Raw genomic sequence first — 23,793 nt, forward strand, 5'->3', positions numbered from 1 at the left:
AAATTTGTAATGGCCCTATAGCCTTTAATTATGCCTGCCTAGTGCCGCCTAGCCTGTGTCGGTTACGTTCACTAAAAAACACACCAATGGCCTTTTCTCAAGTCCATTTTAAGTTTCCTTTTTTTAACAGTTGTTTGAAATGGATTGAATCATTATTTCAAACAATCTTGGAGATTTTTAATTCCCTAAATCATCAATACAACCGGGCTGAATGATAAAACCCGTTATGTTTGTACAGGCTACTGTATACAGGCCACCAGGGCACCATACAGACTTTATTAAAGAGTTTGGTGATTTTACATCTGAGTTAGTTCTGGCTGCAGCTAAAGTTTTAATAGTTGGTGATTTTAATATCCATGTTGATAATGAAAAAGATACATTGGGGTCAGCATTTATAGACATTCTGAACTCTATTGGTGTTAGACAACACGTTTCAGGACCTACTCATTGTCGAAATTATACTTTAGATTTAATACTGTTACATGGAATTGATGTTGATAGTGTTGAAATTATTCAGCCAAGTGATGATATCTCAGATCATTATTTAGTTCTGTGCAAACTTCATATAGCCAAAATTGTAAATTCTACTTCTTGTTACAAGTATGGAAGAACCATAACTTCTACCACAAAAAACTGCTTTTTAAGTTATCTTCCTGATGTATCCAAATTCCTTAGCATATCCAAAATCTCAGAACAACTTGATGATGTAACAAACTATGGACTCTCTCTTTTTAGCACTTTAAATAAAGTTGCTCCTTTACGCTTAAGGAAGGTTAAGGAAAACAGTTTGATACCATGGTATAATGAGCATACTCGCACCCTAAAGAGAGCAGCCCGAAAAATGGAGCGCAGCTGGAGGAAAACAAAACTAGAGGTATTTCGTTTTGCTTGGCAGGAAAGTAACAGTGAAATAAAGTGAATGAAGATGTATCATATAGATCAAAAGTGCAGTATGGAGTACCTCAAGGCTCAGTACTAGGACCGCTACTCTTCACGCTTTATATGTTACCCTTGGGAGATATCATCAGGAAACATGGTGTTAGCTTTTACTGTTATGCTGATGATACTCAGCTCTATATTTCTTCGCGGCCTGGTGAAACTAATAACCAATTTGAAAAACTAATGGAATGCATAGTCGATATAAAAAACTTGATGAAGAGTAATTTCTTACTGCTAAATTCTGAAAAAAACAGAGGTGTTAATTATAGGACCTAAAAACTCCGCTTGTAATAACCTAGAACACTGTCTAAGACTTGATGGTTGCTCTGTCAATTCTTCGTCATCAGTTAGGAACTTAGGTGTGCTATTTGATCGCAATCTTTCCTTAGAAAGCCACATTTCTAGCATTTGTAAAACTGCATTTTTCCATCTCAAAAATATATCTAAATTACGGCCTATGCTCTCAATGTCTCTCCTGGGTCCGCTATTAGCTTATAGCCCATTAGCATCAACAGCGTGGTTGCTGCATTGCTAATACTCTATTCACACACATTACCACTGCGGTACTCACTGTTACTTGCTTTAATGGCGGATGAATGTCTACCTTTGATTGCAGGTGAGGACACGTTCCGAATGCAGCTCGAGCTCGAGGCTGTGGAGAAGCAGATTCGTGACCTGGAGGTGAGGCAGTCCCAGCTGAGAGAGCGGAGAGCCGTGCTGGAATCATCCCAGGCTGATGCTCACAAGTCCGGGGTAAGTATACAGCGTTCTGTTAATGGTCCCACCACATCTAATCCGTTTGTTTCTCTGCACAGGCCCGGTGTACCCAGGACACGATCTTCCCAGATGTCCTTCACTCCAGTGCCGGGACACCACGGACCCTGTGTGCATCCACAGCGGAGGACACTAGCCAGGCCCCGGGCGACGAATTCTCCCCCTCCGGTCTTCGAGATCTCCACCTGGAACTGCTTCGCTCCCCTCCGTGAGATGGGACACTACGCAGTGATCATCGGAGACTTGTTGCTTTAAATGAATGGTTGTTGTCATAATGTAAAGAACAGAAACTGCTATTTGTTAATAAATGGAATCTTTTCTGGGAGCATCCTAGGCTGTTTCGCACTGATGGATTGCACCCCAGCAGAGTCGGAGCGGAGCTGCTCTCAGAAGACATCTCCAGGACACTTCGCTCCATGTGACCAACAAGACAATTCTCAAATAACTATTATGATGACTTTTGTTCCACCCGCTTAAATGATAAAAGTACTTACGCTGTAAAAACTATTAAGACTGTGTCTGTTCCCCGAATAGTGAGGTCAAAATAGAAATATAATATAGGATCTAGAAAAAAATCTTATCGTGATTAAACCAGAAACATGTAAAGTAAATGAACAAAAACTATTTTTAATGTGTGGGCTCATAAATATTAGATCACTCACACCCAAAGCAGTTATTGTAAATGAAATTATAACACATATACTAGTTTTGATATACTCTGCTTGACTGAAACCTGGCTAAAACCAAATGATTATTTTAGTCTAAATGAGTCTACTCCACCAAACTACTGTTATAAGCATGAGCCCCGTCAGACTGGTCGTGGCGGAGGTGTTGCAACAATATATAGTGATATTCTCATTGTTACTCAGAAAACAGGATACAGGTTTACAGTAACTCATTCAAAATACTTTTGCTTAATGTTACACTGTCAGACATGCAAAATAAATCGAATGTATCTCTTGCTCTGGCTACTGTGTATAGACCACCAGGGCCGTATACAGAATTCCTAAAAGAATTTGCAGATTTCCTCTCAGACCTTCTAGTTACAGTTGTAACTAGACAATGGTAAGGTGCTAATCATGTGAGATTTTAATATTCACGTTGATAATTCAAATGATGCATTAGGACTTGCGTTTACTGACCTAATAAACTCTATACTCTATAAACTCTAAATACACTAGATTTAATTATATCACATGAAATCGACCTTACTGATCTATATATCATAGCTCAAAAGTGATGATGTTACTGACCATTTCCTTGTATCATGCATGCTGCGTATCACTGATATTAACTATATGTCTCAGCGTTACCGTCTGGGCAGAACTATTGTTCCAGCCACCAAAGACAGATTCGCAAATAACCTGCTATCTCAACTGCTATTTGTACCCAAAAAATACACATGAACTAGACACAATTACTGGCAACATGGGCACTATTTTCTCTAATACATTAGAAGCTCTTGCCCCCATCAAATTGAAAAACGTTAGAGAAAAACGTACTCCAAGGTTTTTATTTAGCACAGTGGCTAAATTAACAAATTACCAGATGCCACCTGATTCAAATATTCCATCAACGTTTAATAGTAATGACTTTATGAATTTCTTCACTGATAAAATAGATAACATTAGAAATACAATAGCGAATGTAGATTCTACAGCATCTAACACTTCAGTTTCATTCATCGCACCCAAAGATAAACTGCAGTGCTTTACAACTATAGGACAGGAAGAGCTAAATAAACTTATCACTGTATCTAAACCAGCAACATGTTTATTAGATCCTGTACCTACTAAATTACTGAAAGAGGTGTTACCTATAGCCGAAGAACCGCTTCTCAATATCATTACCTTGTCGATATCTTTAGGTCACATCCCAAAACCATTCAAGCTGGCGGTTATCAAGCCTCTTATTAAGAAACCAAAACTAGATCCCAATGAACTGGCAAATTATAGGCCTATTTCAAATCTTCCATTTATGTCTAAAATTTTAGAAAAAGTTGTGTCTGCTCAATTGAGCTCCTTACTGCAAAAAAATTATCTGTACGAAGACTTTCACCATAAAGAGAGAAACTGGTTTAGTTTCTAGATGAACACAAAAGGTGAGTACTCAGTCAAGTTGAGTAAAGTTCCCGGATGAATCAGAACAATGCACTCTTTCCTCAGGAGAACACCATAGCACAGAAACTGCACTTGTTAAAATTACAAATGACCTGCTTCTTGCGTCAGATAAAGGCTGCATCTCATTGCTAGTTTTACTTGATCTTAGTGCTGCATTCGACACCATAGATCATGACATACTCATCGATAGATTAATCAATTACAAAACTATACAGGTATTGAAGGGCAGCTAAGATGGTTTAGATCCTACCTGTCCGATCGCTACCACTTTGTTTATTTAAATGGTGAGTCATCTCATTTATCACCAGTAAAATATGGAGTGCCACAAGGATCCGTCCTAGGTCCCCTTCTATTTTCATTATACATGTTGCCCCTTGATAATATTATTAGAAAATATGGAATTAGCTTCCACTGTTATGCTGATGATACTCAGCTATATATCTCAACGAGACCAGATTCAACTTCTAAATTAGCTAACAGAGTGTGTTAAAAATGTAAAAGATTGGATGACCAATAATTTTCTCCAATTAAATTCGGATAAGACAGAGATATTAATTATTGGACCAAAAACAGTACACAGAATCTTGTAGATTATAATTTGAACACCTGAGAAGAGATGATGCTGACCCTGAATCAACAAACAGAACTAACAAATATTGCTACAAGTGTGACTGCATCATATAATAATTGATGTTAATAATGTTCATCATCTGGCTGACTACGTCTTGTATTAATTTTTCTGAAAAATCCAGTCATACATGCACAAACTGACAGTCACCACTTATAAGCTACTACTAAATATTGTAGAAACTTAATTTTCTGTAAAGTTGCTTTGTAACGATTTGTAGTGTAAAAAACGCTGTACAAATAAACTTGAATTGAATTGAACTGCTCTTTTGCAAGTTCTATTAAAAAACTACTGATACATTTAATGGTTTCCACAAAATATTGGGCAGCACAACTGTTTTAAACATTGATAATAATCAGAAATGTTTCTTGAGCAGCAAATCAGTATATTATAATGTTTTCTGAAGATCATGTACTGACTGAAGACTGGAGTAATGATGTTTAAAATTCAGTTTAAAGGGATAAATTACATTTTACAATGGATCCACATAAAAAACAATTATTTCTGTAGGTATATTTCACAATCGAATGCAGGCTTAAGATGCCATCAAGAAAGTGTTTTTTTTTTTTTTTTACATGAAAAGAGTATTTAATGTGTCAATACATGTGTCAATAAACTCTTGCAAATCGTCTTATTTTGTCTAATTATGAATATGAAAAATAAATATAAATCAATGAATTCACAGTTGTAATTAGGCTTGAAAAGAAGTCTTTTCAACTTGAACTTTTCAACTAAATTTTAGCGTTGTTTGGACGTCTGCAAACGACATCTTTTGACGTCTTTTCAATTAGTTTTTGCTGTGTGGGGAGACTTTATTTTAAGCAGTGTTGTTCGTTGAGTTGTGTGGTTTTTGCAAAGTTCCATTACTGCAGCTCAGAACTCGCTACCGAGGTCATTGTATAGTGAAGCAACTGCAAACGAAACCTCCACATCTTCTGGGTAAAGTCTATTTAAAAATCAATCTGAGTCCATGCATTTAATTTGGTTTTGTTGAACATTTAGGAAGAGTGGCAGCCAAGGAAAACAATCAAGCATTCGCTCAGTGTGATACAGATATTAACTCCACGACTATGGCGTTATTTCCCTGTCAAATGTCGAGAGCGCATAATTGTAGCGCGAAAGTACATTAATATGATAGGCGAGCGTGAATCTCTCTCTGCTCGTGCGCGGAATATAATGTACGGAACGCGAATCTCTCTGTTCGCGTGCTGGAACTCAGCACACGCTCTCAGATACACATTGCTCTTGTAAGAATTTTGGACCCACTTTATATTAAGTGGCCTTAACTACTATGTACTTACATTTTAATTAATAATTTAGTACATTGTACTTATTGTATACATACATGTTTTTACATTGTACTTATATATAAAAAAACTACATGTAATTACATCTATATTTAATTTCTGTAATTAAATTTATAATTACACTGTTGACCCATACTTTACACCTTAACCCAACCTTAAATTTACCCATACCTCCAACCCTCTCCCTAACCTTACGCCTATCCCACCTCAATAGCAGCAAAAGTGTTTTACAACACAATATGAACACAATAAGTGCATTGTACTTATTTTTTTATTTAAGTACATAGTAGTTAAGGCCACCTAATATAAAGTGGGACCAGAATTTTCTCTCTGCTCGCTGAGGTTTCTCGGTACTCTTCTCTTCAATTTCTTTCTCTTTGCTCTTGGCATAAACGCTGTCAAAACGGCAACAACCAATCAGAAAAAGGCTTCAACGACTGACCAATGAAAACACGACATAGTACATGGAATCTTATTGGTTGATGTTGAACCGCACATGGAACATTAAATTTACATTTATTCATTTAGCAGACGCTTTTATCCAAAGCGACTTTCAAATGAGGACAGTGGAAGCAACCAAAAACAACAAAAAGAGCAATGAAATATAAGTTCCATAACAAGTCTCAGTAAGGTTAACACAGTACACGAAGCATGGGCTTTTAAATAATATAATAAATAAAAAGAAAACAGATAGAAAAAAAAAAAGAATAGAGCAAGCTGTGTTCGAGGTCTTTACACACACACACACACACACATATATACACACACATACACACACACACACAATTGCATAATAAATGAAAAGAAAATAGCATACAAAAATATTAGAAAAGTAGTAAATTTTTTAAGAGTAGAATAAAAATAGTGAGTGTTCAATTGAAGAATGTAAGCTTCCAGAGGGCACATAAGTCTGAAGTAACAAATTTAGGTAAATTGGTGCAGAGCCAGTTTTGTAGGCAAACATCAATGCCTTGAATTTTATGCAGTTGTGCAGCTTGTTCTGAAAGAAAGGGCTTGATCTTCTTGATGTTGAATAAAGCAAATCTGCAGGATCAGAAAGTTTTATGTGGTCTGAGAAAGTCAGCTGATCATCAATCATAACATGGAATAAATTCACTGACGTTCAATCAAGACGAGCTGAGATGGATCCACCGAATTCACGATCTCAGGTAACCAGTTTTATTTGTTTTGATGTTAAATACGTTAAATGTATCGTCTTGATTGAACTTCAGTGAACTTATTCCATAGATACAGTCGGCATCTAGTCATAGCTGGGGGCGCGGCGAGGGCGGAGTCGGCGTGGGGGAAAACACTGCGAGCATCGTGTGTATCTGAATGGCAAAATGCACATATTGGGCACTCATTCCCAGAGACACGTAGAACAATTGTAGTCTCTTTTAACTTTAATATTCATATACACTAGTCCATATCGATATTTGATTCATTTTACAGCCCTAATATAGATGTGTTCATTCAAAAAATGGCCAAATCCCGTGACGTTCTGCTTTATACAGCAAGTTCTATTTTTGACTGGATTCCGCGACTCAATCGTTTCGCAAACACAGACGGGGTGAATTTATGAATGAAAGTTCTGACACAAAACTAAGTTGTTACGTGTCCACATGCTTTTTTAAGTGGGTTTATGGTCGACACTAGGCTAACGTTACATAGTTTTGCTTCAGGTAGAATGATAAGGCTAATTATATATGCATGAAACAACCTTACACAGTTTTGATAACGTTAATGATGAACACAATCTTAATATAGCCTTCCTGTGATGAAATGCCGACTGCACACACACACACACACACACACACACACACGCTTAGTCTTGGGATTCCACAACTTCCCTTGATCATCCTCAAAACGTATTGCTTGTAGCCATTTTGTAATCCTTTCCGGCTCTGTATGTTTATAAGGAAGGATGTAGAACTTCAATTCATAATTTGTTAGTTTATTGGAGGTACAGAAAACGACACAGCAACTCTTTGGCGTGACTGTCCCGTTTATTTCAATTGGCGCCAAGGCAATGTTTTCCCCCATGGGCTAAATTCACGTGACGGGGCGTTCCCGGGGGCGTTCCCAGACCAACCGTCTGTATCTATGTGTTCCATGTGCGGTTCAGTATCAACCAATAAGATTCCATGTACGATGTCGCGTTTTCATTGGTCAGTCGTTGAAGCCTATTTCTGATTGGTTGTTGCCGTTTTGACAGCGTTTATGCCAAGAGCAAAGAGAAAGAAATTGAAGAGAAGAGTAGGCTACTTGCAGTGTTGCCAGCTTAGCGACTTTGTCGCTTGATTTAGCGACTTTTCAGACCCCCATAGCGACAAAACCCTAGTGACAAATCTAGCGTTGTCGGACAACAGAAACATTAAAATATAAAATAAAAAACCTTTGAGAATTTTAGCTGCCTTAGAATGCAGTACATGAGCACAGAAATGGAAAGATAATAAGACTGCACTTACGTCATGAATATGCTAATTAGCATATGACGTCATCTAGCGACTTTTCAGGCAGGGTTTAGCTACTTTCCATAGAAAGAGGTTGGCAACACTGGTTGGCCATGCGCGAACCCACAGGACGCAGTCTAAGCACATACACGCTTACTTTAAGCGAAGAGAAGAGATTCGCGATTGCACTGAACACGTTTTAAGTGCAGGCATACTCTCTGAGCGAGCCCAGAGAAAATTCTTACAAGACAACACATATCTGAGAGCGTGCGCCGAGTTCCAGCACACGAACAGAGAGATTTGCGCTCGCACACATTATATTCCGCGCGGGAGCAGAGAGATTTGCGCTCGCGCACATTATATTCCGCGCGCGACTCGCAGTGTTGCCAACTTAGCGACTTTGTCGCTATATTTAGTGACTTTTCAGACCCTCTCAGCGACTTTTTTCCAAAAAAGAGACTAGCGACAAATCTAGCGACTTTTTTTGACAGACCTTATTTAGTCTCTGAGACTCTCCGGTACTGCAGCACGAGCTTTCTCTCTCGCTCTCTCTCCCAGCGTGTGCACACGCCTCTCTCTCTCTCTGCATCTGCTCTATTCAACGAGCAGAGAGGAGCAGCACTTTCAGTTAAAAAAAGATATTTTGTTGATTCATGTAAAAAAGGCTATGGGTTTCTATTTTTCTAACTGTATTTAAATCTCTCCTTCTACATGTTGAGACATGTACATACACAGACCACTTCACCTGAGCGAATTAGCGTCCAGAAACCTTGACCACGTGATTACCCCCGCCCTCACAGTGACTGAAGATCAGTGCAGCAAGGGGCAAGGAACTCGACCGGAAGTTGAAGTCAGGTGGGGGCTGCCATCTTTTAGCAGAACTTCACTTGCGTTAGCATTCCCATTGACTCCCATTCATTTTGGCGTCACTTTGACAGCGAATAACTTTACATCTGAGGCGTTTAAAGACTCTGTTTGTCCATTATTTATTTCTAAAGATACACGACAATGTATAAAGGGCTCCATTACCTTCTATGTTACATTATGGCCCCGTATAAACAGTTTTTGTAAAAAAATAGGCTAACGATTGCGTCATAACCACTCGACTCTGTCGCATTACCGTACAGACAGGTGGAGAAGCTCGCAGGCAATTAACTTAATATGGCGTAGTGGCGTTACATTTTAAAATACTATACAAAATAATTAATCAGTACTTACTCCTGCTCACTCACTCACGACAAAGAACTCCCCGCTCAAGCTTGCCGTCTCTGCAAGATTAACGATGGCAGTTTGCACGCACAGCTACTAGAAGATTTACATCTGGCAGACAGGTTGCTGACGTCGTCAAGCTTCGTTTGAGTCTGCGCGTCAGAAACGGAAGTGCTAAAAAACGCTAAAACTGGGCTTCATTTGTCTCAATTGAGTTCCAATGGGGTCGCTGTGTCCATTTCTTTTACTGTCTATGGGGGATACAGGTCGAAGGCTTAAGTTTCTGCATTATCATTGTTTCTGGACTGTTTAAAGATCGCCTTTTGGACAAAGTGTTGTGTGTGAATGCAAAAGTAAGTTTGAATAGCTTATTATATAGTCGATGAGAGATTTATTCACGTCTGTATACAAGTTAATATGTCCGTGAGGTAACGATGTCTATGTGTATGCGTGCATTTATAATTCGCGTGTAACATTGTAAACATTGTAACCCGTTGTTTATATGCTTATATACATATCTGGTGAGTGCTAGAGTAACATATGTTGTTATCAGTACAAGTTAAGTTCCCGTTTGAAACAGGGTTCGCTGCATTTCTTTATATCTAACGAGTATACTGTTAAAATATAACTTTCTAAGCGCATGCGCTCTCGTAGCTCAGACTGAGTGGCGCTTCATAGGCGTCCTGGCTCTAATAGGGTGTCAAGTTACAAATGTGCGCTGCTTATAATATAGGAATTACAGCCTGCCTTGTATTCTACATTTCTTTTTGCAAATAATGTTCATATTGATGTTTAATTATCAAGTTTAATTTACTGTGCTGTGTTATTGCCATTTTGTTATAATTTATTTTTACTATTATCATGTATATTATGTATATTTATGTTTATGTCTTTGGTTTATATATTTTGTAGAAAAACCACAACCACGACCAAACCATCTGTTGAGTGGTGACAATAAATGGGTTATTCCCAGAAAAGTGCATCTTCATATCGTCTCTAATCGGACAGTCTTTGGTGGGTCAGCACCCTGATCTGGCAACTTGTGTCTTATAACACTACCAAGCAAACAAACTAATTTACACTTCCGACTCATACAAGTATAGCCAAAATCACAGTACTACCATTGTCTTAATCTTATGTGTATGTGATTTCATTAGATAATGTCGTGAATAGGATTTTAGAGCAGAGATTAACATCTTTGAGACCTGGTATGTATTAATGGACCGCGTTTCAGTCATTATAATATTAATTCCATTGTCAGACAACAGAAACATTAACATATAATAATGAAAAACGTTTTATTGAGAATTTTGGCTGCATTAAAATGCAGTACATGAGCACAGAGAGGGCAAAATAATATGACGCACTTACGTCATGAATATGCTAATTAGCATATGACGTCAACTAGCGGCATTTAGTGACTTTTCAAGCACGGTTTAGCTACTTTCCATTGAAAGAAGTTGGCAACACTGCGCGCGAGCAGAGAGATTCGCGCTCGCGCACATTATATTCCGCGCCCGAGCAGAGAGATTGACGCTCGCGCACTATATTAATGTACTTTCGCGCTACAATTATGTGCTCTCGACATTTGACAGGGAAATAACGCCATACACGACCAGAGATAAAAACATGTACAGTTTTCCCTTTTTGAAAAAGCATCACCTTTATTCATTCTTTCCCGTTGTCTGAACGCTAACAGAGCGACCACAATAAACGTGCCACAACAGAATGCAAATTATTTCTTCATGTCGCCAACAAAGAAATAGACAAAGCGATGTGGAAATTAACTCTTACCTGCAATCCAAAGAGCTGAGAGTAAAACCCATCGGAAAGAAAAAGAAGGCGCCATCATGTCGGGTTTTGATGACTGAATGTCTGGCAAGTTTAAAGTGCTTTCCTGGAAAAGACATGAAAAACGATCATTCATTTTCATTTTCGTAATACGCTATTCAAGAATGTCAAACAAAACGCACCCACAGACGTCATCCCTCTTGACAGATTGGAATACGAAACATAAACACAACTCATATTTCCCGTTTTCAGTACGAGTGAAAGCAAGGTGTATCAGTTGGCAAGCAAGTACAACTATTTACATGTAAAATGACGTGTGATCAAAAATGAAATATTTCACACTAAAATGTTGTGAGCAGATGTGAATGATGATCCTTCAAGAAAAGCATGATGGGGTTTCCCTAAAGAAAATCGGTTATGTGGAATAAGTTTCAGTTATAAAAATCAAAGAAATACAAATATAGCCTAGGAATAAAACTCTGAAACAGAATAACTCAAATGCAATGACTACAATAGAAGAAGAGCAGTCGTGTCTTACCTCGTGTCGTAGGATTTCAAAACTTCTCTCGTGCCTTCACAGAATTTCTGAAATGAAAGACTAAGAATCCACACTGCGGTTTCCTTTTAAATACACTCCTTGTAGGAAACAGCACTGACGTTGTCACGTGTGGCGACACTGAAAACAAGGAGAAATCCAATAGCAGGTAACAGGCCCGGCTCCAGATATGAGATGAAAGGTGGGCCAAATTATATTCCAGGTGGGGGGGGGGGGGGGTGTTCTTCAATGCTTTAATCTCACATGTCTATTTATATATGTGGCCTTCAGGAGTCTAACACTCTCTATATTAAATAAAATCCAATTATAACATTTTCAGCTCAAAAGAGCCACCTGGTTTCACGCAAGCCACGCTAATTAAAGGACGCAGATGGAAGCTGGTATGTCAGAAAAAAAATACATTTATTTATATTTTTACAATTGTTAGATTATATAAACAATCTTTAAAAGACAACTGTTATACTTTATGAAACTTCCCTCAATCCAAACACCAAATGGTTAAGGGCAGGCACGGAGTTTCCCTCCTGAGACGTGTCAGAATTTAAAGCACACCACACGTCACTCTTAATAAATAATTTAAGAATACACAGGTAACACAACCCAATTAAATCGATCACACGTGATTCACAGCAATATCCCCTCTTCACTTCACACACACACCACTACAGGTGTTTTTGTCTCTTTGGAAAACTACACAATCACCCTAGTATTTCAATTAGAGAACCTCACATTGTATACACAAGTTATCGGAGAGAGTAAAAAACAACAAAACAAACATACAGTGTAAAACACACAATCCGATATCTCTCCCCTCTCTTCACATGCCTCTAGGGCGTTCAGCAAACACTAGTATAAAATATGGTAGGCAGTTTATATAGCTAAAACTAAATAGGAAAAACTGTGACTGGACGTCCTGAATAGCAAACAAATGTTTGCACAATGCGTCTTCACCACAATCTCATGATTTTACTGTGACAGGAGATACAAAATCAATATACCAAGCTTTAACAATCATTCACCACATTTCATAAATCTAACTTGGTACCTGCAACAATTTGCCCAGAACAACTGTTTTGTCCACTGGCCAATCTCCAGCTTCAGGCAACGACAACAGCACTGGTTTAAACCATCGATCCTGGTGCTTTCATTCCCCACGCTGTACCGACACACTGTTGGAATACCAGCTTAGTTTATCGCTCTGTGACTACGTCACCCTAAATAGCTGGCTGAGTAATGCCGCGCTTCGAGGTGGTATCTACTGGGTCCTAATTTCCTACCACTTACATATAGTTTTAATTTCATATATTTAAGGCAATTGTTAGGGTTGTTTGTTATTGTTGTGTTTGTTTTCTTCATTTTTTATGTTTTGTACATATTTTGGAACTATTTAGTAGTTCAGAACCTTGGATGCCAAAATTTAAATCACTTCATTCTGGATGGTTTTGGAAGTTTATTTCGCATTTCGTGGGATACCTGATGTAATGTCAGCCAGGTATTTATCTTTTTCCAACGTGTATTAAAACAACTTGGCAAAAAGCCCCACAGCTATGCAATCTTACTCACTGTCACCAAGCCTGTATTTATTTGATCCCACGTACAGTAAAAGTTTTAAAAGTTTTTACTATTTAAAATAACTATTTTCTATTTGAAAATATTTTTATATGTAATTTATTCCTGTGATCAAAGGTGAATGTTCAGCATCATTACTCCAGTCTAGTGTCACATCCTTAAAAAATCAAATCATTCTAATAGGCTGATTTGCTGATTATCAATATTTAAAACATGTTAAAATTTAAAAATATGTCAGTTTACCGTTTTGCTGTACTTTGGATCAAATAAATGCAGGCTTGGTGAACAGAAGAGACTAGTAGTGACTAGTGACTAGTAGTGGATACTATAGGCAACTTTAATTATTCTCTAATTTCTAGCTTTTAATTTGCTTAGAAATCTATAACTGCTTGACAATAACAAAAAATAATGATTTTTTTTTAAATATACTACAAACACTTATTTATCACATAATAAGACAGAATATTCTCTATACTATAGGCTAATAAATCTATGTCAGTTAGCACTGTTTTGTTGATATAGGCTACTGTATTTATCACCTGCTGGAGATTACTTAAAAAACCATATATTGTTCCCATCGTATATGAATGTCTTCGTGTTTCCAAAAGTTTCAGTTCTTCTGTCAAAACAACTGTTTTCATATAGCTATAGCTGGACGGTGTTGTCCATATTAGGAGTTTCCTGATATGACTTTTTTTTTTGCGCGAGAGCGCGCTCCGGCTTCGAGGACGAATGAAACACACACTGCAGGAGAGTTTAGCGCTTCTGGGTCCGAATAAAATTGTCACAGGCCAGAGCGGACCACCAATTTAACGGGTCTCGCTCCTCCCTCTAACTTCCACCTCGAGGAGGTCCCACAACTACCCCAATGAATGGACGGACAACCAAGATTAAAATTTAACAATTTTATTTATTTAAAAGTTTGGGGAAAGGGGTAAGGAAACTTTAAAACTATGATGACTCGAACTATTCTTTATCCACAAATACGGATTCCAGTCTCAAGAACACTCCTCTTCAGCCCTTCCTCGACAACACTCCACTTCAGCCCTTAATTTCCCGCCGACTCCACTCCAGGTAAGTTTAAAGCAAGAGCTAGGCAGTTACCGTGCAGGGGTTCTAGCTCTCAGGTAAATACAGAGTTCAATACACAGGTGAGTATTCACAGGGCTAAGCTGTTAGCGTGCAGGGGTTCTAGCTCTCAAGTAAGTACAGTGTTCCATACACAGGTAGTATTCAAAGGGCTGGGCTGTTAGCGTGCAGGGGTTCTAGCTCTCAAGTAAGTACAGTGTTCAATACACAGGTGGGTATTCACAGGGCTGGGCTTGTTAATGTGAAGAGGTTCTTGCTCTTAGGTAAGTACAGCGTTCAATACACAGGTAAGTATTCACAGGGCTGGGCTGTCGGCGTGCAGAGGTTCTAGCTCTCAGGGAAGTACAGTGTTCAATACACAGGTGGATATTCACAGGGCTGGGCTGTTAATGTGCAGAGATTCTAGCTCTCAGGTAAGTACAGCGTTCAATACACAGGTAAGTATTCACAGGGCTGGGCTGTTAATGTACAGGGGTTCTAGCTCTCAGGTAAATACAGTGTTCGATACACAGGTGGGTATTCACAGGGCTGGGCTGTTAGCGTGCAGGGGTTCTAGCTCTCAGGTAAGTACAGTGTTCGATACACAGGTAAGTATTCACAGGGCTGAGCTGTTAGCGTGCAGGGGTTCTAGCTCTCAATGTAAGTACAGTGTTCCATACACAGGTAAGTATTCACAGGGCTGAGCTCTTAGCGTGCAGGGGTTCTAGCTCTCAAGTAAGTACAGTGTTCAATACACAGGTGAGTATTCACAGGGCTGGGCTGTTAATGTGCAGAGGTTCTAGCTCTCAATGTAAGTACAGTGTTCCATACACAGGTAAGTATTCACAGGGCTGAGCTGTTAGCGTGCAGGGGTTCTAGCTCTCAATGTAAGTACAGTGTTCCATACACAGGTGGGTATTCACAGGGCTGAGCTGTTAGCGTGCAGGGGTTCTAGCTCTCAAGTAAGTACAGTGTTCAATACACAGGTGAGTATTCACAGGGCTGGGCTGTTAATGCGCTACTCACCACTGAAGATATTCAGAGGTCTGTATTCCAAGCAGATACGGGTTTAGTCGATGACTGACGGCTGGTGGGCCTTACAGATGAAACTGCAAACAATACTGGGCTTCCCGCCCAGCTTGACAAGGGGGCACACGGGGGAGGATCGGCTGTTGTCCTTCGCTTCCCTCGTCAAATAAACAGCACAGACGACACGCACAAGGCCGGTGGTTGCCGACAGGGCCAAGGACACAACGTCACATGGATAAAAAAAGGATAAGGCTTTGATTTAAAAGCTTACAGGGATTGCTGCGTGGGCAACGACATCCAACCTCCTCCAGAGGCGCCTCCAACACGTCCGAGCTCCAGCTTACTTAAGGTAAAGACTGTGGTTGCCACCAATACACTACTCCTCTCCGTCAGGCCTCTTCCTACGACCAGGGACACAACCACGGACAAACACCACACACCACAAAGGCACTACAATTCTTCTTGTGTGTACACTTCAATATAGCAGCACTCACCACACTCCACACACTCAGTGAAAGAAGATCGGTGGTGTATTCCCGTTTCGGGCTCAGAGTCCTGACAGGGCGGGTCAGATGGACAAAGGCAGGAGGGCAGACCACAGCAGGCAGATATATCGTACACCGGAGTCTCTCCGTCTTTCCCAGCGATCTCCAACGCAAGGCACTACTATCAACACTTGAGTAAACACACAAGCACTGAGGATTATCAGATCAACACAAGAGGGGGGGGGGGATTTTCCACTGCTACGGAGAGATATGCAGTCGGAATCCTTTCTTAAAGGCGGTTAGTCTCCCTCCACATCCGTCATTCACTCTCCACAATGTACAAGAAATGTTCGTAAAGTCTTCACCCACCAGTGCACAGTGTTGTCCTCTCCCAACACGAATTCAATGATCTCCTTCACTCAGGGGCCTTCCAAACGTAGGATCGCTCCTTCAACTCAATCCACAATAAGAGGTAAACACAATATACAAAAGGTCGATCACTTAACTTCCTCCGCACTTCCAATATCCATTTTCCTTGGATTCTCCGTTGCAGCCCGTAAATCGCAACATCCACGCCACACCAGCCACTTCCGTATCCCGTGAAACAACAGCAGAACAAAAAACCTCCTCCTGTTCATAAACCAGCCCCTTTTATATCACTGCATCCTTCCCGATCCTCCAATTGGTATCCAACACGTCCTCTTCCCACACCTGACATGTATTTTGGATAATTTCCCCACCTTGGGCCAACCGGAACAGAACTTATGTTTCACTTAAATTGGTCCGGGCGGAAATATTTCCCACACTACAGTTCCGCCCGGATTAGTCACCCAGTGACATCCTCCCCCGCCAAATCGTTCTAGTCCCTAGAACGTGGTTGTTCAACCCAATCCCCATACCTCTCGGGGGGCCGTCCTTGGTTCTCTCGTTGGGACCGTCTAGGTGGTGATCCGGGGTCCAGTCCCCTTGGTTCAGCCTCTGGGAGCCTCGGAACTATGGCCCATGCTTGCAACGGCGGAGCGCACACAGTCGGAGCTGGTAATGCCTCTAGGGGAGGTCTAGGGTAGTTCGGGCATGGCCGAATCAAGTTGCGATGTAATACCCGTTCTGGTCCAGCCTTCCCCTCAGGTCGAAGTACATAGACCGGCTGCCCCAGCCGCTGCTGGTGCTGCACCACATATGGAACAGACTCCCAACGATCACTCAACTTCCCTTTCCCCTGTCGCCGGTTGTCCCGTACCAGCACTCTCTCTCCTGGTAACAACGGGGCTTCTCTGGCCGTCCGATCATATATCTGTTTGTTCTTAATTGCGGCAGCATTTATCCTCCCCGAGACTTGCTCATAGGCAGAGTGAAGGCGCTGGTGGTGGCATCTTACCCACTCGGTCAAACTCAAGGTCTCTTCCAACGTGGCCACCCCCAATACCAAGTCTGTCGGCAACCGCACATGTCTCCCGAACATCAGGTAGGTCGGAGCGTACCCCGTAGTGCTGTGGACGCTGTTGTTATAGGCCTGGACCAGTGCAGGAAGGTTACTCACCCAATCGTTCTGATGTTCCTGGTCCAGCGTACCCAGTAGGCTCAACAGAGTCTGGTTGAAGCGTTCGCAGCACCCATTCCCTTGGGGATGGTAGGGGGTAGTATGGGTCTTAGTACATCCATACACCCGACACAACTCCCTGATCACTCTGGACTCAAAGTTCGGCCCCTGGTCACTATGCAAGAATTCTGGGCATCCGAAAGGCTGAATCACTGCCCTCCATAAAGCGGTGGCGGTCACGTTGGCTGTCTGATCCAAAGTCGGGATGGCCCAAGCATACTTGGTAAACAGGTCGGTGACCACCAAGATGTTTTGGTAGCGGTCCATGGGCCTGCCCAAGGTTAGATAATCCATGGCCAGGATATGCAACGGGGCCCTGGCCTGTATCGGAACCATCGGGGCCTTCACCTCCTTCCGAGCCTTAAACAGGGTACATCGAGGGCATGCTTGAATGAACAAACTCACAGCGGCCTCCATCCCGGGCCAGTAGAAATGTCGCCGCAGAAGCGACAACGTCCTCTCATTCCCCTGATGCCCCAATTGTGTATGGTAGGCCTCTAACAAAGCCTGCACCTGGCCCCCTGGCACCAACACCTGGCGGAACTCCTCTCCCGACTTCGGGTCTTTAATCGTCCTGCACATCACCCCATCTCTCAAGCCAAGGCGTGCCCACTGCCCCAACAACTTCCTCACCTTGTGAGTCTGGGCTCGCCATTCCACCTTCGTTGGCCCCCTCCTCCGTCTTAACCAATGACCTAGCATTCTCAAATCCTGGTCCTCCTCTTGACGCTCCCTCCATCGTTGCGGGTCCCAGCCCCAACTCACTGGCACAGCCTCCTGCGGAGCCCCCGGTACCTCTACAACCCCCACTGTCAGCCCTTCCTCCGGGCCTATCGGTAACTCTCGTTCACTCTCCATCTGATGTGCCTCCGGGAGTCTGGACAAGACGTCGGCATTTGTGTGCTCTCGGCCTGGCCGATATTGGATCTGGTAGTCGAAGTTGGCCAGCTGGGCCACCCATCTTTGCTCCACTGCCCCCAGCTTTGCCGTCTGTAAGTGGACCAAGGGGTTGTTATCTGTTATCACCTGTACTTTAGCACCCCATAAGTAATCTTTGAATTTTTCACTCAGGGCCCACTTCAAAGCCAGCAACTCCAGCTTAAATGAACTGTAATTCGAATCATTCCTCTCTGCCGGGTGGAGGCTTCGGCTAGCATAGGCGATCACTCGCTCTACCCCTTGCTGCTGCTGAGCTAACACCGCCCCAAGCCCGAGGTTACTGGCGTCTGTGTACAAGATGAAAGGTTGTGAATAATCCGCATAGCCCAAGATTGGAGCCTGGAGCAGCTCTTGCTTCAGCCTTTGAAACGCCGATTCACACACCGGGCTCCAAGCGATGGAGGGAGACCCACGGCCGCGAGGACGCCCAGTCCCTGCCAACAGCTGATTCAAGTGTTTGGCAATTTTTGAAAAATCCTTGATGAATCGCCGATAGTATCCGACGAAGCCCAAAAAGGACCGAACTTGCCTCACGGTTTTCGGTGCCTCCCAGCCCTGCACAGCCGCCACCTTCTCGGGATCCACCGAGACCCCCAGAGGCACTCACACAATGGCCCAGAAACTTCACCTCCTTCCTCAACAGGTGGCACTTCTCTGGCTGCAGCTTCAACCCATACTGCTCCATGGCCCGGAACACATCCTCCAGATGTCGCAGATGGGACTCAAAATCTGGGGAATAGACGATGACATCATCTAGATATACCAGCGTAGAGTCCACCAACTGGCCACCCAGACACCGCTGCATCAGCCGTTGGAACGTGGCCGGTGCATTACATAGGCCAAAGGGCATACGGTCCCACTCAAAAAGCCCAAAGGGAGTGGTGAAAGCAGTCTTCTCTCGGTCGACCCCCTCGACCTGGACTTGCCAATACCCACTCGCAAGATCCAAAGTGGAGTACCATACAGACCGTGTCAGGCTGGCAAGAGAGTCCTCTATCCGCGGCAGTGGAAAAGCATCTTTCTTTGTGACTTGATTTAATTTCCGATAGTCTACACAAAATCTCCAAGCTCCCGTCTTCTTCTGGACGAGGACAATCGGGGCCGCCCATGGGCTACTGCTCTCCCGGACAATCCCCTTGTCCAACATTCCCTGCAGCAGAGTACGAACCTCCGAATACAGAGTGGGTGGTACTGGACGGTATCTCTCACGACTAGGCAGGGCATCGCCAGTGGGGATCTGATGTTTCACTACACCGGTACAGCCATAGTCCTCATCATGTCTGGAGAACACATGTTGCCACTTGGTAAGGAGATCCTGCAATTGTTTACTCTGGCTTTCCTCTAGCCCTTCTCCCTGCAGGGACTCTCTGGTCAGGTGAACAGGCACCTCATTTCCGAGCTGTTCCAGGGATGAGTCCACCTGAGCCAAGGTCACTTCTACGACCGTAGGACACACCTGCCGGAAGCTGACTTCCCGGCCCTCTCGCACCTGGTGGGCATCCACCATGGTCACCAGGACCAACCGCTGGTGACGATGTAAATTGACAGGGTAAGGGTTCTCGTTCCGTATCTTCACCGGGACTCGGCCTCGGCGAACCACTGCCAATCCATGGGCCACTGCTACACTCTGGCAGTCCATATGGGGCTCGACCAGCACCCAGCCTGACGACCCGCACTCGTGCGATGGTACTCTTGCCCAGACAATGGCCTCACTCCTTGCCGGTATAGATACTGCGTATCGGCAGGCAACCCGCCCGATACTTTCTTGACTCCCCCGTGCCTTGGCCATGTGTACCCGACGACAATCGGCCTCTATCCTTTCCCATTCTTGTCTTTCTGCCGGTGGTAGGGTCTTCTTAGGCCTAGCCTGAAACAACTCCTCCCAGCAGTCTGCAATTACGTTCATCCCCAACAGGGCTTTTTGGATTCCTAGGCAATGATCTCGGACAATAACGACCCCCTTCTGGGGCACAGTGATTCCATTAATCTCCAAATCTGTAACTAGATATCCGACATAGGGGATCTCCAGTCCATTAGCCCCCCGTAAGGTCAGCCAGGGTGCTTCTGTTCCCTGTACCTGGCTACCCTGAAACAGCTCCTTGGACAGGCTCTCTGAGACTAAGGTGACTTGAGACCCAGTGTCTACCAGACATCGTATCTTCACCCCACGGATCCGTACCTCTACCACTGGGCTATGCCCGATCAGCTGATTCCTGGGGGCGCTCATCCAATTTGGGTCACTCACAGAGGTCCCAGCCACTTGACCCACAGTGGCCGGCCGACCTAAAAATCCCCTTCGGAACCCCGTCGAGAGCCGCATTGGCGACTATAATGCCCTGGCTCACCACACCGATTACAAATGGGGCGTCCCTGTTCGTCCCACTGAAAACGGGCCCGGGCTTCCCGTACTGGACGTCTCTCCAGACCTCGTCTTCCCTCGGAATGCGACCGCTCCCGTGACATTGGTGGTAAGCGTTGGGGGCCTCGTCGCATCTCTTCTAGGAGGGTTTTAGATAACTCTGCCATCTGCTCTCGGACATCCTTCAAGAGCTCAGAACGTAAGGCCTGTTTCCAATCCCCTGTTCCAGAGGCAGCTGCCACTTCTCCACTCACTGCCGCACACACTGGGGAATCCACCACTCCCACCTGATCCGCTTCTAGGGCCAGAGCCTCGGCTCTCAGGTCTTCAAACGTCATAGCTGGGTCTCTACGAAATTGAACACGTAGACTCTGACGAACTGGGCCCTCTCGCAGCCCCAACAGGAACTGGTCTCGTAAGAGAGTCTCCCCCTCTCCCAAGCCATGGTCCCGCTTACCTCGCAGCCTGATGAACTGCTCCCGCAACCTTAGTGTGAAGGCCCTTAAGGATTGTTGCTGCCCTTGCTTGCAATTGAAAAACTGGGCCCGAAGGACCGCTACTGGGGTTGCATCCCCATATATTCCTGTGAGGAAGTCCAACACATCTTGTGCAGTAGCTCGGACTGTCTCTGGGGCAGCCTGGACTTCCCGTTGGGCCTCCCCCTCTAGGGAATTTATCACAAACTGCAGTTTCTGGGGGGCGCTCAATCCTTGAATCCCAGCCAGATATTCGACCTGGGCTTTCCATTCCGACAGCCGTATCTCAGATCCCGGCCCTCCATACTTCGGTGCCCAGGGGGCTCCCAAGAAAATGGGCATGACTCGGGGTGGGGCCTCAGGCACTGCCTCGTCCGCCATTGGGGAGCGGCGGTCGCTCAACTCGAGGTGGAACCCTGCCGACTACGCCAAAATCTGTCACAGGCCAGAGCGGACCACCAATTTAACGGGTCTCGCTCCTCCCTCTAACTTCCACCTCGAGGAGGTCCCACAACTACCCCAATGAATGGACGGACAACCAAGATTAAAATTTAACAATTTTATTTATTTAAAAGTTTGGGGAAAGGGGTAAGGAAACTTTAAAACTATGATGACTCGAACTATTCTTTATCCACAAATACGGATTCCAGTCTCAAGAACACTCCTCTTCAGCCCTTCCTCGACAACACTCCACTTCAGCCCTTAATTTCCCGCCGACTCCACTCCAGGTAAGTTTAAAGCAAGAGCTAGGCAGTTACCGTGCAGGGGTTCTAGCTCTCAGGTAAATACAGAGTTCAATACACAGGTGAGTATTCACAGGGCTAAGCTGTTAGCGTGCAGGGGTTCTAGCTCTCAAGTAAGTACAGTGTTCCATACACAGGTAGTATTCAAAGGGCTGGGCTGTTAGCGTGCAGGGGTTCTAGCTCTCAAGTAAGTACAGTGTTCAATACACAGGTGGGTATTCACAGGGCTGGGCTTGTTAATGTGAAGAGGTTCTTGCTCTTAGGTAAGTACAGCGTTCAATACACAGGTAAGTATTCACAGGGCTGGGCTGTCGGCGTGCAGAGGTTCTAGCTCTTAGGGAAGTACAGTGTTCAATACACAGGTGGATATTCACAGGGCTGGGCTGTTAATGTGCAGAGATTCTAGCTCTCAGGTAAGTACAGCGTTCAATACACAGGTAAGTATTCACAGGGCTGGGCTGTTAATGTACAGGGGTTCTAGCTCTCAGGTAAATACAGTGTTCGATACACAGGTGGGTATTCACAGGGCTGGGCTGTTAGCGTGCAGGGGTTCTAGCTCTCAGGTAAGTACAGTGTTCGATACACAGGTAAGTATTCACAGGGCTGAGCTGTTAGCGTGCAGGGGTTCTAGCTCTCAATGTAAGTACAGTGTTCCATACACAGGTAAGTATTCACAGGGCTGAGCTGTTAGCGTGCAGGGGTTCTAGCTCTCAAGTAAGTACAGTGTTCAATACACAGGTGAGTATTCACAGGGCTGGGCTGTTAATGTGCAGAGGTTCTAGCTCTCAATGTAAGTACAGTGTTCCATACACAGGTAAGTATTCACAGGGCTGAGCTGTTAGCGTGCAGGGGTTCTAGCTCTCAATGTAAGTACAGTGTTCCATACACAGGTGGGTATTCACAGGGCTGAGCTGTTAGCGTGCAGGGGTTCTAGCTCTCAAGTAAGTACAGTGTTCAATACACAGGTGAGTATTCACAGGGCTGGGCTGTTAATGCGCTACTCACCACTGAAGATATTCAGAGGTCTGTATTCCAAGCAGATACGGGTTTAGTCGATGACTGACGGCTGGTGGGCCTTACAGATGAAACTGCAAACAATACTGGGCTTCCCGCCCAGCTTGACAAGGGGGCACACGGGGGAGGATCGGCTGTTGTCCTTCGCTTCCCTCGTCAAATAAACAGCACAGACGACACGCACAAGGCCGGTGGTTGCCGACAGGGCCAAGGACACAACGTCACATGGATAAAAAAAGGATAAGGCTTTGATTTAAAAGCTTACAGGGATTGCTGCGTGGGCAACGACATCCAACCTCCTCCAGAGGCGCCTCCAACACGTCCGAGCTCCAGCTTACTTAAGGTAAAGACTGTGGTTGCCACCAATACACTACTCCTCTCCGTCAGGCCTCTTCCTACGACCAGGGACACAACCACGGACAAACACCACACACCACAAAGGCACTACAATTCTTCTTGTGTGTACACTTCAATATAGCAGCACTCACCACACTCCACACACTCAGTGAAAGAAGATCGGTGGTGTATTCCCGTTTCGGGCTCAGAGTCCTGACAGGGCGGGTCAGATGGACAAAGGCAGGAGGGCAGACCACAGCAGGCAGATATATCGTACACCGGAGTCTCTCCGTCTTTCCCAGCGATCTCCAACGCAAGGCACTACTATCAACACTTGAGTAAACACACAAGCACTGAGGATTATCAGATCAACACAAGAGGGGGGGGGGGATTTTCCA

The 23,793-nt window shown here is 43.8% G+C and overlaps 1 protein-coding gene and 1 long non-coding RNA gene across 14 annotated transcripts in view; one reads left to right on the forward strand and one right to left on the reverse strand.

Annotated features, from left to right (window-relative positions):
• The window catches only part of LOC127965580 (interleukin-1 receptor type 2-like), a 69,362-nt gene that overhangs the window by 17,729 nt on the left and 27,840 nt on the right, over nt 1-23,793 (reverse strand). For 12 of the 13 annotated variants that reach the window (XM_052566432.1, XM_052566431.1, XM_052566430.1 and 9 more), the window contains exon 2: nt 11,225-11,327. In XM_052566432.1, the coding sequence (XP_052422392.1) occupies nt 11,225-11,256 (32 nt within the window). In that variant the 5' untranslated portion in view covers nt 11,257-11,327. Of the gene's footprint in view, nt 1-11,224; nt 11,328-11,759; nt 11,898-12,822; nt 12,986-23,793 lie in introns of those variants that run through there. The other variant, XM_052566420.1, reaches the window with a different exon arrangement.
• Nucleotides 22,471-23,706, forward strand: LOC127965583 (uncharacterized). Its single transcript, XR_008155334.1, has 3 exons — nt 22,471-22,745; nt 22,821-22,935; nt 23,011-23,706. It is a non-coding gene; the product is annotated as an uncharacterized LOC127965583 (long non-coding RNA).

The sequence above is a fragment of the Carassius gibelio genome, chromosome B9 (genome assembly GCF_023724105.1).
Source record: "Carassius gibelio isolate Cgi1373 ecotype wild population from Czech Republic chromosome B9, carGib1.2-hapl.c, whole genome shotgun sequence".
Classification (NCBI taxonomy): domain Eukaryota; kingdom Metazoa; phylum Chordata; class Actinopteri; order Cypriniformes; family Cyprinidae; genus Carassius; species Carassius gibelio.